The sequence below is a fragment of the Centruroides sculpturatus genome, unplaced genomic scaffold (genome assembly GCF_000671375.1).
Source record: "Centruroides sculpturatus isolate CEXI.00-Female unplaced genomic scaffold, Cexi_2.0 scaffold352, whole genome shotgun sequence".
NCBI classification, from domain to species: domain Eukaryota; kingdom Metazoa; phylum Arthropoda; class Arachnida; order Scorpiones; family Buthidae; genus Centruroides; species Centruroides sculpturatus.
Genome location: NW_019384489.1, coordinates 210,495 through 227,536, shown reverse-complemented (window position 1 = coordinate 227,536; position 17,042 = coordinate 210,495). Strand labels below are relative to the sequence as shown.

The window sequence follows — 17,042 nt, the reverse complement described above, 5'->3', positions numbered from 1 at the left end:
AAACAAAGGTTTTCTGGTGAGTGGTTTTAAAAAATATTAATCAACAAACTCTCTCTGAAGTAAAGTTATCTTCAGAGTTTATAAATATAAAGATAGCTTTGCTTTACGTGGGATTTAGTTATTTTTAAACAACAAAATTTGATATTTGTAATTCATAATTTCAATGTACTCCTTCCTTTCAAAGTAGACTGTTCTTACTGAAACTTTAAATACTCAAAATTTGAATTAAAAAATGAATTGGTCAAAAATCAATGAATCGGTAATGTAAACTGTAATTAGAAATTTGTAAAAACAAATTTCTAATGTAATGAAATTTGGTTCTCTTTATTTTTTTCAGTATTTCAGAAAATTATTATTGCAAGGCTGTGCAGTGCAGATGTTTGATGAAATAATTATACATCAATAAAATTGATTTGAATAAATGATGTAATAAGAAAATAAAAAAATCTTTCTCACTGTATTTGTCTATACAATCACACTCCATTATATACAATCATTTTATAAGCACTTAAATCACTTATTAATAAATAAATTAATTTTACAAATGTTTATGTATTAAAATCAGTTCAAAATTAACTGTATAATAAACATCTTTCGAAATTTTAAGTATCAAAAACTATTGGTCTCGTAATGAATAAAAATCATTTAATTAAAAAAAATTTGTAAAGAAATTTATGAATATTTAATATAAAAAATAAGATTATATTAACACTTAGAAAGCGTAATTTAAAGACTGGTGAAATTCAGTCTGTTCTTATTTAAAACAAAAAAAAAATAAGAGAGATATATGAAATTATTGTTGAATATATACATGAATATACAACCTTTTAAGGATGTATATAACTGTTCATATTTTATGAACAAAAAATATTAAGTATTTAATATATAAAATACATTTTTCTAAGAAATGATGTATGCATTATGTTGTGTGAAACATCTGCATTCATAGCATTCATTTTATATATGAATTTAATGCTGAATCGAAAAAGCATAAAATAAAATAAAGCATAAATAAAATTGTTTTGCAGGACTGTAGAGGATCTTATCCAATTGTAAAGTGCACCTACTGTCGTACAGAATTTCAACAAGAAAAGTATGTATAATTTTCTATTAAAAGAAATTCTTATTTTTAATATTTTAATAATGTTTTATTATTTAACTTTATTGAATTATGTTGTCTGTATTATATCTGTGTGTATTGTGTTTAGTTATGACAAGATATCTACCAGTAGTTATTGTTAAGTTCTGTATTAAGTTATTGATTCCTCTGAATTTGTTAATAGTTTTCCCCTTTTATTTCTTCTTTCATTTTATTTCAAAATGCCACATAAATGTGAAATTTGAAAAGTTACTTTCAAATATGAATTTGAGATCAAAACAACACAATGGGTGGCCATCATAAGTGAAAACTTTTCAGTACAAAATGTTTTTTACCCTGTGTTTTGTTTCAAATTATTCTTTGTCCAAACTAAGTTCTTTAATTACTCTGTAATGTTTGATAAGATAATAAAAATAATTATGAAAATAAACTTTTATTGTTCTCAATAATTAGAATACCAAATTTCTGCATTTAACAGTTATGACCCGATAAGTTTTTTTTTATTTGATTTGTTGATAAAGTTGAAAAGTGGACAAGAGAAATTCAAAAATAAGCAGTTCAATTTTATATACATAAATATTAAATATCTTGCATACATAATAAAGCCAATGCATAAATTTTTTATCATACATCAAAATTTGTAATTTCTTTTGTTCTATATCAGTATTGGATGTAAACCTATTTCATTAGTTCTAGAGTTAGGAATAAACTCAAAGGAAGTGTAAACTTCAAGAAATTGAAAATTTTTTTTAAAGAAATCAAATGGAATTTGTACATATATAATTTAGAATTCAAAAGGTGTGTTTGGATCCAGAAGATTTTGTAAAAGTAGGGAAGGTTTTAAGAATTGCCTATGGTTTCAATATGAATTGCTATTTTTGATTCAAATTTTGGTTTTGTGTAAATTAGTAATATAAATTTTGTACTATGAAATGTTCATTAAATCTGAGAATTCAAACTGTTGTACAGACTCAAAATTTGTATTTTATAACAGAACTTACTCTAGATCAGTGGTTTCCAAAATGGGCAGTGATAAATCTAAGGGAGCAAAAAGAAGTAAAGTGGGTGGCAGGGGGTGCTGGAGGCAGGATATTGAATGATGACCATAGACAAAGGTTGAGGTCACTGACAACCTTTCCTTTCCTCTGTTAAATGGTTAGGAAGAAACATTTCATTTAATGATTTCCAGGTGTTGAGAACAATGTATGGTAAGGACAGAAAGTGCGAGGTTTATAGAAAAGTTTTCCTAAAAATATTTCTAAGCCTTTCTTGCGTAAGGGAAAAAAGGGTTAGAGGGCATTAGGTATAACTTTATGAAACAAAGAAGGTTGCTGGATCGAAAAAGTTTGGGAATTACTGCTCTAGATCAGCAATTTCCAACCTGGGGTATGCAATAGGTTGTTTAGGTGTACAGAAAAAGTTAGTTATTATGGCAGAAAAAATAATATGTTATGTATCACAAATTAATAGTATTAAAAAATTATTAGGTAAAAAATGTTCCTTGCAACTATCACAAACTTTATTATACATTTCAAAATGTAAAAATAGAAATAAAAACTTATGCTGCCGATTGTAAAATGCAACAAATCAATAAATGTTGTGCAGTCGGTCAATGGTAGTGGGATACTTTGAGGATATTTGTCTGATACCATTGTGTGTTATTAGTGATTATTCTACGGACTTTTGATGATGGGGTGTTTTCCGTTGTTATAATTTTTATCTCTCAACAATATCCTCACGTGTTGTTTGAAAAAAGTATTCTTTGTTTATAAAAAGTATTTTTTATTGTTAGCAAGGAAAAGGACATAGCTAGTTTCTCCAGATTTTCTCTACAAGCTGTAATTTTTTCATTATTTATTCAGTATTTTTATTAATTTTTTATTGACAAGACTATGTCTTGTTTATAAAATCGTACTGCCTGCTGTGTTACCAGCTTAGAGGTATGAAGGAGTACATGTCAAAAGTTGCGATTTGGCACAAAGTATTTGCTGCCCAAATCATGCGGCATGAAAAAAACCAGACTTGTAGGTACTCGGGACCAAGAACCGAGTCAAAATAAAATTCAAAATGGCGACACACACTACAAACAGGCAGTGTGAGATTTGTGCATATGTTGCTCATTGGGAAGTTGGAAATGCCACAGGGGTACACTAATGAAAAATGCTTGGAAACAGCTGCTCTAGATGATTACAATTTATTATTGCAACTGTAGGGCTGCCTAACATTTTTTGATATTAAGATATATTTTAGTATATAAAACCATACTTTTTTAATTTTATATTGCATATATCACAAGTTATTTATTTGAAAATATTTGAAAAAGTATTGTTAGTTTTATGTAAATGATACTGCTGGAAATATTGTTGGAAGATAATGTGTTGTAGGAAAATGTTATAATTGACAAAACAGCCAGATCTTGCAAAAGAGCTTCTACAGTGAAAAATATTTTTGAAAGGTCTTGAAATTGTTTTTAAAATGATTCAAAAGCACAGTACATATTAAATGCTTTTGTTTAACTTGCTCTATATTGTCCTTAAATCTTGCAATATAAATTTCATCCACTTGTAATTAAGGTTGAAACTTTGAGGATATTTGTCTGATGACAGTGCATTTTATGATGCTTTATGGGGTGGCATCACCTCAACCATCCTCCCAACTCTGAAACTTGATAAAGTTAACTAAATGTAGAATTTAATCATGTTTGCATGTAAATGCATTATAGTGATGCATATGATGGAGGTGAGCAATTCCCATCATTCTCCACCCCAATCTTAAAAAAACATGGCCAATATTTTTTATCATATTTTAAATCTGTAAAACACTTCAAAATGTGTTCAAAAATTTCCTAAATTAGAAATTATATAATAAAATATTAAATTGCACTGTTGTGCTCTGTATGCATTTCTGTATATTTGTGAACTTTGTATTGTCTAATATGATGCAGAAATATTTTTTCAGTTAATGAATTTGAGTAGTAGTATTGCTTTATGTACAAACAGCAGTGTATGTTTGTTCCTGCTTTTATATCTTAAATTAGAATAATCTCTAGTAGTGAATTTACATTTCCTCACTACTTTTTGTATCTTTTTGCATAAAATTTGGAATATTACTCTTAATTTTCTAAATATGCATTCAATAGAGGATATAATTTGTTTATTTACTTGAATTTTATTAGTTGTTTATACAGAAAAAATTTTATTTAAATTTATATTTTATATAAAATGTATTTTAATAATAAGTAGAAAAGTGAGTTATGAATGAAGTTTTAATTCTCTTTAATGTTCCATGATTTCTTTTTATCAAGCATTCATTTACACACATACATATTCATTATTATCGAAATTAACAAATATTTTATAACAGTAATATTTAATTATTATTAATACAGTGGCTCTATATAGTTAAAAATTTGTTCTTATCTGGTAAAGTGGATTTTAAAAAATAATATAAAAATATATTATAGAAATTTTATTTAAATACTTTTAACTGTATTAAAAATAGTTTGTCCATGGTAAAATTTCTTACTTAAACATTTTTTATATATATATAGCAAAGGAAATACAACAACAATTTGTAAAAAATGTGAACAGAATGTGAAATTATATGGAAAGGTTTGTATTTAAATTAGAATTTTTGATTTCTTAAAATTAATTAATTAAATCTTAAAATAAATAAATTTGTTTACACTATTTTCAGCCTACTGCTTGTGAATATTGCAATATTATAGCAGCATTTATTGGTTCAAAATGTCAAAGATGTACAAATTCTGAGAAAAAATATGGACCGCCTTTGACGTGTGAACAGTGTAAACAGAGATGTGCATACGATCGCAAAGATGACAGTAGGAAAAAGGTGATTATTTTAGATATATATAATTTTTATATATTAATACTGTACTCAAATAATTAAAATTAGTATAGTTATAGTTAAATATAACATTGAGTTTGGCTTATAAATGTACTTTTGCTGGTTTAGAACCAGAAATGAAGTCATTAAGTATCACTGTTAAGTGAACACATCAAAGAATGTTAGCCATTGTGAATGAAAAGTGAATTTTAAGTATTTTATTTTTATAGACTGTTTTATTTCTAATATTTTTTTCCAGGTAAAATATTCATAATAATTTTTACCTAAAACTATATTTGAATATTAAAGGCAGGAAAATGATCTTTTTAATTTAAAAAAAATGTTTAAAATACATTTACTATATACAAACATTAGATTTTATTCTCATTGAAACAATGTTCTGTCAGCAGCAATCAGAATTATAGAGTATACAAATTTATACAAAATCTAATTAAATTTGTAATCTTGCTATCAAATTGATAGTTGTTATCCAAACTCTCATAATTAAAGAATTGAATATAAAAATATTCTAAAAAGAATCGATGGAGTNTCACTGCTTATAGTATTTGTACCTGATATAAAATATTACATTAGCAAGTTATGTTTTGTTGTTTTATAGTTTTCTGTCTTATTTTTAATTTTAAATGCTCTACATTTTCTAACAAAGTTAATTTTGTTTCAAAGTGTAATTGATAGATAACTTTTTGTGTAAATTCTTATATAATCTTTAAAAAAGACAGTTGGGAGAAGTATATAAGGTATGTTTAAAAGTTCCTCAATTTTTGTCATTTGTTTTTTATTATCTAGAGTACAAATTTTTAAAACATTTCTCAATAATTTTTCAGCAATATAAATTTTATACATAATTAGTATTAGTATTTTAAACAAATTAACCAGATATAATAAAATATATAAACAAATAATTTTAATGTAAAATATGAGAAAAATCTTTTTCTTCACTAATACAGGGCATCCAGAAAGTTACTGTGCCATGAGAAATTTGTAATGACATTAAAATTATACATAGGGTGGTTAGTTATACATATACCAGTCAATTGGTATTGAATGGACGACTTAGGTTTTGTATGCATGACCCTATGTATAACTTTAACGTCATTACAAATTTCCCACTGCTCAGTAACTTTTTAGACACTCTGTACATAGTTTGACTAATTTAATTATATTGAAAAACTTTAATATTTGATATTTAATGCTATAATATTTAGAGAATGTTAATGTAAGTATTACTCTCATCATTACTAATAATCATAAAGTAATAAATGAACAATAACTACAAACTCTATGGAAGTGTAATTTAAATAAAATATGTATATAATAATTTATATTAAAATATATAAAAATATAATTTATTATTAAAATTTGGACACGATGAACCTAAAGATATATTTAATGCTTGTGCAGTAAGAATGTTTATTTAGAAAATAAATCAATCAATATTCGAACTGATTAGCGAAGGAATTTTTTTTATTTAAGATTTATATGAAAAAATTAATTTTATGAGCATGAAAAATCATTTTAATCTTTTTCTCAAGTTGTAACATTTTGGGGAACTTATTAAATATACCTTATATCAATATTCATATATACTCTCTAGCTATTTCAGTCAACATTACTTGAGAAATCAAGTGATGAAAAAAAACCTAGTCCAGGCATTTTAAGGTGAGTTTACTTTTAAAATTTCTTATGCAAAAATTTAAATTCTGTGTAAGTTGTTCCAGATTAAATTTTTGTCTAATTTAAGTGAATTGCATAAACACTTTTTTAAAGATTATATAAATGCTTTCGAGTAATACGATATATAGATTGAAGAATATAAACTATAACAATAATAAATCATAATTTGTCTTACAAAGCTTATATGTTGTAAAATTTACAAATTTTTTTCTTGGGTATGTTTTTGTGTGTATAAAAAAAAATGCATTTTAACACAATGCTTTTGACATTGTATCTGAAATGCATGCAAAAGTATGTGTATTTGTAAATATGACTTATCTTTTCTTATCAATTATTTTACATGAAGAAGGGAAAATGCCAGAAGTCAGAAGAAATCAGTGGAATAAAACTTCAAATTTTTATCATTTTACTTATCAAAAACAAATTTTTTTTTTTCAATAAATATAAACAAATTATTTTGCATTGTTTCATTGAAATTTTATTTTAAGTATTTAAAAGTGAAAAGAAAAATTTGGGAAACATGATATAGTAATTTTTTTTTCTTTCGGTAATATTTATAAGTTTAAAAATTAATATTTACACAATGCTTTGATATTAAAGTATCATTATTATATGTATGTGTTTGTCATTGAAATAAATTTTATTTTTATTATTACACAATGTAAGTAACTTATTTAGAAGTGTAAAATAAATGTTTACAGAAATAACAAAAAGTAATACGATGGCAGCAGAATTGAAACTGTATTAAACTTTTTAATTTTAAGAAGGAAAAAAAATTATTAATTAAATAAATTTAATTAAACCTTTATAATTGTTGTTTGGCAAAAGATTGTCTTTATTTTATAATTTTTGTAACAATATAGAATTATTCAGTATCTTTCTCAGTTAATTAAAATTATATATAATTTTTAACTTAAATGTAAGACTGTTTGTGTTCTTTTGCCAAATAATAAAATTTTTTAACTACAGTAATAGTTTATAATTTTATTGTCATAATTAATTAATGAGGGGTTATGAAAAGTTTTAATGACTTATAAATAGACCCAGAGTTACTCAGTGTTTGGAAAACAAAAATATAAAAATGATATACAGTTTACATTTAACAAATTAAATTCTGTTTTGATTCAAAATTATAAAGGAGAGTTATTTGAAAATTATGAAAAACAAAGGTTTTCTGGTGAGTGGTTTTAAAAAATATTAATCAACAAACTCTCTCTGAAGTAAAGTTATCTTCAGAGTTTATAAATATAAAGATAGCTTTGCTTTACGTGGGATTTAGTTATTTTTAAACAACAAAATTTGATATTTGTAATTCATAATTTCAATGTACTCCTTCCTTTCAAAGTAGACTGTTCTTACTGAAACTTTAAATACTCAAAATTTGAATTAAAAAATGAATTGGTCAAAAATCAATGAATCGGTAATGTAAACTGTAATTAGAAATTTGTAAAAACAAATTTCTAATGTAATGAAATTTGGTTCTCTTTATTTTTTTCAGTATTTCAGAAAATTATTATTGCAAGGCTGTGCAGTGCAGATGTTTGATGAAATAATTATACATCAATAAAATTGATTTGAATAAATGATGTAATAAGAAAATAAAAAAATCTTTCTCACTGTATTTGTCTATACAATCACACTCCATTATATACAATCATTTTATAAGCACTTAAATCACTTATTAATAAATAAATTAATTTTACAAATGTTTATGTATTAAAATCAGTTCAAAATTAACTGTATAATAAACATCTTTCGAAATTTTAAGTATCAAAAACTATTGGTCTCGTAATGAATAAAAATCATTTAATTAAAAAAAATTTGTAAAGAAATTTATGAATATTTAATATAAAAAATAAGATTATATTAACACTTAGAAAGCGTAATTTAAAGACTGGTGAAATTCAGTCTGTTCTTATTTAAAACAAAAAAAAAATAAGAGAGATATATGAAATTATTGTTGAATATATACATGAATATACAACCTTTTAAGGATGTATATAACTGTTCATATTTTATGAACAAAAAATATTAAGTATTTAATATATAAAATACATTTTTCTAAGAAATGATGTATGCATTATGTTGTGTGAAACATCTGCATTCATAGCATTCATTTTATATATGAATTTAATGCTGAATCGAAAAAGCATAAAATAAAATAAAGCATAAATAAAATTGTTTTGCAGGACTGTAGAGGATCTTATCCAATTGTAAAGTGCACCTACTGTCGTACAGAATTTCAACAAGAAAAGTATGTATAATTTTCTATTAAAAGAAATTCTTATTTTTAATATTTTAATAATGTTTTATTATTTAACTTTATTGAATTATGTTGTCTGTATTATATCTGTGTGTATTGTGTTTAGTTATGACAAGATATCTACCAGTAGTTATTGTTAAGTTCTGTATTAAGTTATTGATTCCTCTGAATTTGTTAATAGTTTTCCCCTTTTATTTCTTCTTTCATTTTATTTCAAAATGCCACATAAATGTGAAATTTGAAAAGTTACTTTCAAATATGAATTTGAGATCAAAACAACACAATGGGTGGCCATCATAAGTGAAAACTTTTCAGTACAAAATGTTTTTTACCCTGTGTTTTGTTTCAAATTATTCTTTGTCCAAACTAAGTTCTTTAATTACTCTGTAATGTTTGATAAGATAATAAAAATAATTATGAAAATAAACTTTTATTGTTCTCAATAATTAGAATACCAAATTTCTGCATTTAACAGTTATGACCCGATAAGTTTTTTTTTATTTGATTTGTTGATAAAGTTGAAAAGTGGACAAGAGAAATTCAAAAATAAGCAGTTCAATTTTATATACATAAATATTAAATATCTTGCATACATAATAAAGCCAATGCATAAATTTTTTATCATACATCAAAATTTGTAATTTCTTTTGTTCTATATCAGTATTGGATGTAAACCTATTTCATTAGTTCTAGAGTTAGGAATAAACTCAAAGGAAGTGTAAACTTCAAGAAATTGAAAATTTTTTTTAAAGAAATCAAATGGAATTTGTACATATATAATTTAGAATTCAAAAGGTGTGTTTGGATCCAGAAGATTTTGTAAAAGTAGGGAAGGTTTTAAGAATTGCCTATGGTTTCAATATGAATTGCTATTTTTGATTCAAATTTTGGTTTTGTGTAAATTAGTAATATAAATTTTGTACTATGAAATGTTCATTAAATCTGAGAATTCAAACTGTTGTACAGACTCAAAATTTGTATTTTATAACAGAACTTACTCTAGATCAGTGGTTTCCAAAATGGGCAGTGATAAATCTAAGGGAGCAAAAAGAAGTAAAGTGGGTGGCAGGGGGTGCTGGAGGCAGGATATTGAATGATGACCATAGACAAAGGTTGAGGTCACTGACAACCTTTCCTTTCCTCTGTTAAATGGTTAGGAAGAAACATTTCATTTAATGATTTCCAGGTGTTGAGAACAATGTATGGTAAGGACAGAAAGTGCGAGGTTTATAGAAAAGTTTTCCTAAAAATATTTCTAAGCCTTTCTTGCGTAAGGGAAAAAAGGGTTAGAGGGCATTAGGTATAACTTTATGAAACAAAGAAGGTTGCTGGATCGAAAAAGTTTGGGAATTACTGCTCTAGATCAGCAATTTCCAACTTGGGGTATGCAATAGGTTGTTTAGGTGTACAGAAAAAGTTAGTTATTATGGCAGAAAAAATAATATGTTATGTATCACAAATTAATAGTATTAAAAAATTATTAGGTAAAAAATGTTCCTTGCAACTATCACAAACTTTATTATACATTTCAAAATGTAAAAATAGAAATAAAAACTTATGCTGCTGATTGTAAAATGCAACAAATCAATAAATGTTGTGCAGTCGGTCAATGGTAGTGGGATACTTTGAGGATATTTGTCTGATACCATTGTGTGTTATTAGTGATTATTCTACGGACTTTTGATGATGGGGTGTTTTCCGTTGTTATAATTTTTATCTCTCAACAATATCCTCACGTGTTGTTTGAAAAAAGTATTCTTTGTTTATAAAAAGTATTTTTTATTGTTAGCAAGGAAAAGGACATAGCTAGTTTCTCCAGATTTTCTCTACAAGCTGTAATTTTTTCATTATTTATTCAGTATTTTTATTAATTTTTTATTGACAAGACTATGTCTTGTTTATAAAATCGTACTGCCTGCTGTGTTACCAGCTTAGAGGTATGAAGGAGTACATGTCAAAAGTTGCGATTTGGCACAAAGTATTTGCTGCCCAAATCATGCGGCATGAAAAAAACCAGACTTGTAGGTACTCGGGACCAAGAACCGAGTCAAAATAAAATTCAAAATGGCGACACACACTACAAACAGGCAGTGTGAGATTTGTGCATATGTTGCTCATTGGGAAGTTGGAAATGCCACAGGGGTACACTAATGAAAAATGCTTGGAAACAGCTGCTCTAGATGATTACAATTTATTATTGCAACTGTAGGGCTGCCTAACATTTTTTGATATTAAGATATATTTTAGTATATAAAACCATACTTTTTTAATTTTATATTGCATATATCACAAGTTATTTATTTGAAAATATTTGAAAAAGTATTGTTAGTTTTATGTAAATGATACTGCTGGAAATATTGTTGGAAGATAATGTGTTGTAGGAAAATGTTATAATTGACAAAACAGCCAGATCTTGCAAAAGAGCTTCTACAGTGAAAAATATTTTTGAAAGGTCTTGAAATTGTTTTTAAAATGATTCAAAAGCACAGTACATATTAAATGCTTTTGTTTAACTTGCTCTATATTGTCCTTAAATCTTGCAATATAAATTTCATCCACTTGTAATTAAGGTTGAAACTTTGAGGATATTTGTCTGATGACAGTGCATTTTATGATGCTTTATGGGGTGGCATCACCTCAACCATCCTCCCAACTCTGAAACTTGATAAAGTTAACTAAATGTAGAATTTAATCATGTTTGCATGTAAATGCATTATAGTGATGCATATGATGGAGGTGAGCAATTCCCATCATTCTCCACCCCAATCTTAAAAAACATGGCCAATATTTTTTATCATATTTTAAATCTGTAAAACACTTCAAAATGTGTTCAAAAATTTCCTAAATTAGAAATTATATAATAAAATATTAAATTGCACTGTTGTGCTCTGTATGCATTTCTGTATATTTGTGAACTTTGTATTGTCTAATATGATGCAGAAATATTTTTTCAGTTAATGAATTTGAGTAGTAGTATTGCTTTATGTACAAACAGCAGTGTATGTTTGTTCCTGCTTTTATATCTTAAATTAGAATAATCTCTAGTAGTGAATTTACATTTCCTCACTACTTTTTGTATCTTTTTGCATAAAATTTGGAATATTACTCTTAATTTTCTAAATATGCATTCAATAGAGGATATAATTTGTTTATTTACTTGAATTTTATTAGTTGTTTATACAGAAAAAATTTTATTTAAATTTATATTTTATATAAAATGTATTTTAATAATAAGTAGAAAAGTGAGTTATGAATGAAGTTTTAATTCTCTTTAATGTTCCATGATTTCTTTTTATCAAGCATTCATTTACACACATACATATTCATTATTATCGAAATTAACAAATATTTTATAACAGTAATATTTAATTATTATTAATACAGTGGCTCTATATAGTTAAAAATTTGTTCTTATCTGGTAAAGTGGATTTTAAAAAATAATATAAAAATATATTATAGAAATTTTATTTAAATACTTTTAACTGTATTAAAAATAGTTTGTCCATGGTAAAATTTCTTACTTAAACATTTTTTATATATATATAGCAAAGGAAATACAACAACAATTTGTAAAAAATGTGAACAGAATGTGAAATTATATGGAAAGGTTTGTATTTAAATTAGAATTTTTGATTTCTTAAAATTAATTAATTAAATCTTAAAATAAATAAATTTGTTTACACTATTTTCAGCCTACTGCTTGTGAATATTGCAATATTATAGCAGCATTTATTGGTTCAAAATGTCAAAGATGTACAAATTCTGAGAAAAAATATGGACCGCCTTTGACGTGTGAACAGTGTAAACAGAGATGTGCATACGATCGCAAAGATGACAGTAGGAAAAAGGTGATTATTTTAGATATATATAATTTTTATATATTAATACTGTACTCAAATAATTAAAATTAGTATAGTTATAGTTAAATATAACATTGAGTTTGGCTTATAAATGTACTTTTGCTGGTTTAGAACCAGAAATGAAGTCATTAAGTATCACTGTTAAGTGAACACATCAAAGAATGTTAGCCATTGTGAATGAAAAGTGAATTTTAAGTATTTTATTTTTATAGACTGTTTTATTTCTAATATTTTTTTCCAGGTAAAATATTCATAATAATTTTTACCTAAAACTATATTTGAATATTAAAGGCAGGAAAATGATCTTTTTAATTTAAAAAAAATGTTTAAAATACATTTACTATATACAAACATTAGATTTTATTCTCATTGAAACAATGTTCTGTCAGCAGCAATCAGAATTATAGAGTATACAAATTTATACAAAATCTAATTAAATTTGTAATCTTGCTATCAAATTGATAGTTGTTATCCAAACTCTCATAATTAAAGAATTGAAATTAAAGCTTTAATAATAATAATAATAATAAAGGCTCAATTAAATATTTTTAAAACATTGTTTGTAATAAAGATATGGAGGAAAATAAGAGATGATTTCCTGCTTATTTTATAACAATGTCATAAGATATTTCCATTATTGAAACCATTAAAATGGTTTAAGTAAAGCCTAACCCATTGCTGTATTAACAAGAACAAGTTATCATTCCTAATCCTTAAGCAATTATTAATCATTTATGATTGGTACTGTAATTTATATGTAATGAATCATCTATTTCAATCACATCTTTCTGGTTTTTGTAAGTTTAAGATAACTTTTTTTTTTTGTTAGACACAATATATAAGAAATTGTTAATATATTAATAAAACTTTTATTTTAGGTTGATGGTAAATTACTATGTTGGTTGTGCACTCTATCTTATAAAAGAGCATTAGCAAAAGCAAAACAGAATAATCCAATTCGTCATACTTCAGTATCTTTACAAAAAAGTTCTAGTCATCATCGCTCAGGATCGCAAAATCACAAACATTCAATTAGTCACAGTCACAAGTGAGTAACTTTTTTGTTTTATATCATCAAATGAAATAAATATTAATATGTAAATTTTTTAATGTAACAGAAATCCAGAACACAGAAAAAAACAAAAACTTGATAGTTCAAAATCAGCTAATGCAAATGGTACTCTACCATCAAAGTAAGTTATGTACTATATATTTACATATTTATTTAGTAATTATTATTAAATGTTCAGAAATTTTTTCATAATTCAAATATTTTCAAATTTAACAGTGATAGTGCTCTTATGGATCCAAATAGTAGTGACCATGTTGTAGCTGTAACTCAGTTGAGAGAACAGATTGCCTTATTACAGAAACAATTAGGACAGAAAGATCAGCAGTTACTTGCTAAAGACATTCAGGTATAAAATTTTAAAATTAAAAACAAAATGCTCTACTTTAATCAATTTTAATTTTCATGTTCTGTTATATATAACAGAGAAAAAGTATGGCAATTAGTCAAAAAAAATTTTTTTTTACATTTTTGGACTCTGGACCTTAGTGTTGAGAAATGAAAAAATTTTGGGGGTTTTCCTGTATGTATGGATGTTAATGTGTGCGATATGATGAAAAGCACTGGAGTTCTTCAAAGAGGGTGTTCACCCTCTTTGAAGAACTCCAGTGCTTTTCATCATATTTCATCATGCTTTTCATCATTCTTCAAAGAGGGTGTTCACCCTCTTTGAAGAACTCCAGTGCTTTTCATCAAAAAATTTTTCTGAAATTTTGTGTATTAAGGGTATTGATTCTATTAAATTTTAGTGGTAAGGGATGGAGATAGAGGAGAGTTGTGTCAAATCTCAAGTAGGGTTGGACTAATGATGATTTTACTCATTATTAGCATCTACAATTTTAAAAAAACTCATCCTTACCATCAAAATTAAACTTTTTGCATTTTATAATAATTAAAAATATATTTTATTAAAACTTTTTATAACAGATGGTGCCACATGTAGTTTTAAATGTTACTGAGAAAGTTAAGCAACTTATTGCTGGATTTTGTGTATATGATTTTAAAAACAATTGCAGATAACTAAAGATCAAGCAGAAGTCATTTCAATATGTAATAAGAGATCAATGCCTTTTGGATTCTATCATAGATTTTGCTGTTTTAAAATTTATAAGCGATGGAGCTTTTGTTATTGCATGCAAAAGTTTTGTATAGATATTCCATGTACAAATCTTACAAATAGAAATTTCTAACGAGTCTAGTATTTTCCATGTAAACTATTATCTCTTATGTAAATCCTTGTCCAAAGAAAATTATTATAGGGTCTTAGAAAGAATTCAGATAACACTTTTTTAAGTCTTAATTTTTTGTTAGTGTTATTAAATCATATTTTTAGTTTTTGTTTACTTGTTCTTATAACTGTTCACATTTGCTACTTGTTGAATGTTGAAATCATGTATTAATATGCAAGTAACAAAACTGTTTTTGCTTTTATTGCTCTGCTTAATTATAATTTTTAATTCAATTGAGAATTAATAAACTCTTAGATTTTTAAAAACAAATCTAGAGCATGTAAACTGCCAAACTTATTTCATTTGCAGAAAAGACATTTCTATTTTTATAATCTTATGTTTTTCAGTTTGATCTATATCATTTTCATTCATTTCTTTGTCAGCTTCTAAATCTTCAAATCAAAATATCTTTGCAGTGAGAATTTTATTTGATTATTTCAATAATTATCAGAGGGATAAACTTAAAAATTAAATGATGCAAACTAATATACTTTATTACATCATAGAATTTACTTAAATGAGTTTAATTTGTATTAAGAGTAATTAAAATATTGACAAATTTGTGCAAATAGTTGTTGCTACCTTATTGTGGTTTTAAAATTATAATTTAAATTTAAAATTATACAATTCAATAGAATACATTTGCCTAAAACAGGGGTGGCCAACCTTTTCAGAAGGCGGGCCAAATTTCAGAAATAATATTTCCTGCCGGGCCACGCACCTATTTTTTTTTTGTTAATTAAAGTAAACAAGCAAGCGTGCTACAGCTTCAACCACATCGTCACTTCCCAGTAGGTGAGATCGTGGTCAAACACTTGCCTGGTTTAATGTAAAAAAACACAAAAAATAGGTATACAGTATTTATTTTTTTGAAGAAAATAAAACATAACCGAGAATCAAACATATTTATTAGACAATTTAAAAATATTTAAAAGTGAGATATCTGACTTTGTTTTACAGAACTAAGTGCATCAAAATTGATCTCCACTGATGATGTCGCTACACGCAAACAGTTTTCCAAATGAACATCAGTAATTCGATCTCACTTGTGATTTGATGTACTTCATGCGACTAAAAAGCTGTTCACACGCATAAGTGTTTCCACATAGCGAAACCATCGACAGAGCATATTTGTAAAACTCAGGATATTTATCCTTGTCCAAATACGTTTCACAGAACTCTTCCAAACCAACTTGACGAAATTTCTCCAACGTTTCAGGGTTTACTTACTTATAGAATCGATATGGTAGACAGGCTACTTGGTTAAAGTAGTTTGAACTGTAATTATAAAATATGCTAAATATGTATTTTAACGTCGATTGCAAAATCTCTCCAGATGCATTGGCGATAATAAAACGAAACTACAGAATAACACGGAACTTTGTCAAGCTGGACTGAAAGTAGTTATGAGTATGAGCCCGATAGCATTGTGAGCTTCCCGAAAACGCCGAAGACCACAAAACATATATAGCTGAGGTCTCATATTAAATTTTATCAACACCTAGCGTCGGACAAAAAACTAAGTAACCTTGAGTGTCAAATAGCGGGATATTTGAAATAGCTAAAAATCTATGAATTTTTCCAAAATAAGAGATATTTCAAATTTCTGTTAGCTATAATTTAAAAATACATAATAGGAATAACTCATGACGTAATGTTCTTTTGGTGATATGTACAATAAAGTTAACATTTACGTTCATTTGCCCTAGCTCCACGGGCCGCAACATGACTCCAGGCGGGCCGCATGCGGCCCGCGGGCCTCGTGTTGGCCACCCCTGGCCTAAAATATTGTAATGATGAAATATTATTGTTTAAAGTAAGTTAATATTTTAGCTTCCTCCCTATAATTAGAATTTATTTGAAAATTGTTCTTTCAGATGGCAGAGCTAAAAGCACAACATTCTGGAATTGAAAAAGAGCTAAGATTAAAAATACAGACAATTCAGAAACAGCATAGTGAACAGCTTGAGGAACTACAGGT

At 26.1% G+C, this 17,042-nt stretch overlaps 1 protein-coding gene across 1 annotated transcript in view; it reads left to right on the top strand.

Annotated features, from left to right (window-relative positions):
• LOC111621700 (protein FAM76A-like) overlaps positions 1–17,042 on the top strand; it is a 42,543-nt gene that overhangs the window by 23,105 nt on the left and 2,396 nt on the right. The window contains exons 3-10 of the mRNA XM_023363916.1: positions 1,029–1,093; positions 5,540–5,542; positions 12,450–12,510; positions 12,596–12,751; positions 13,642–13,811; positions 13,882–13,956; positions 14,052–14,181; positions 16,939–17,040. Coding sequence (XP_023219684.1) covers positions 1,029–1,093; positions 5,540–5,542; positions 12,450–12,510; positions 12,596–12,751; positions 13,642–13,811; positions 13,882–13,956; positions 14,052–14,181; positions 16,939–17,040 — 762 coding nt within the window. The remainder of the gene's footprint in view (positions 1–1,028; positions 1,094–5,539; positions 5,543–12,449; positions 12,511–12,595; positions 12,752–13,641; positions 13,812–13,881; positions 13,957–14,051; positions 14,182–16,938; positions 17,041–17,042) is intronic.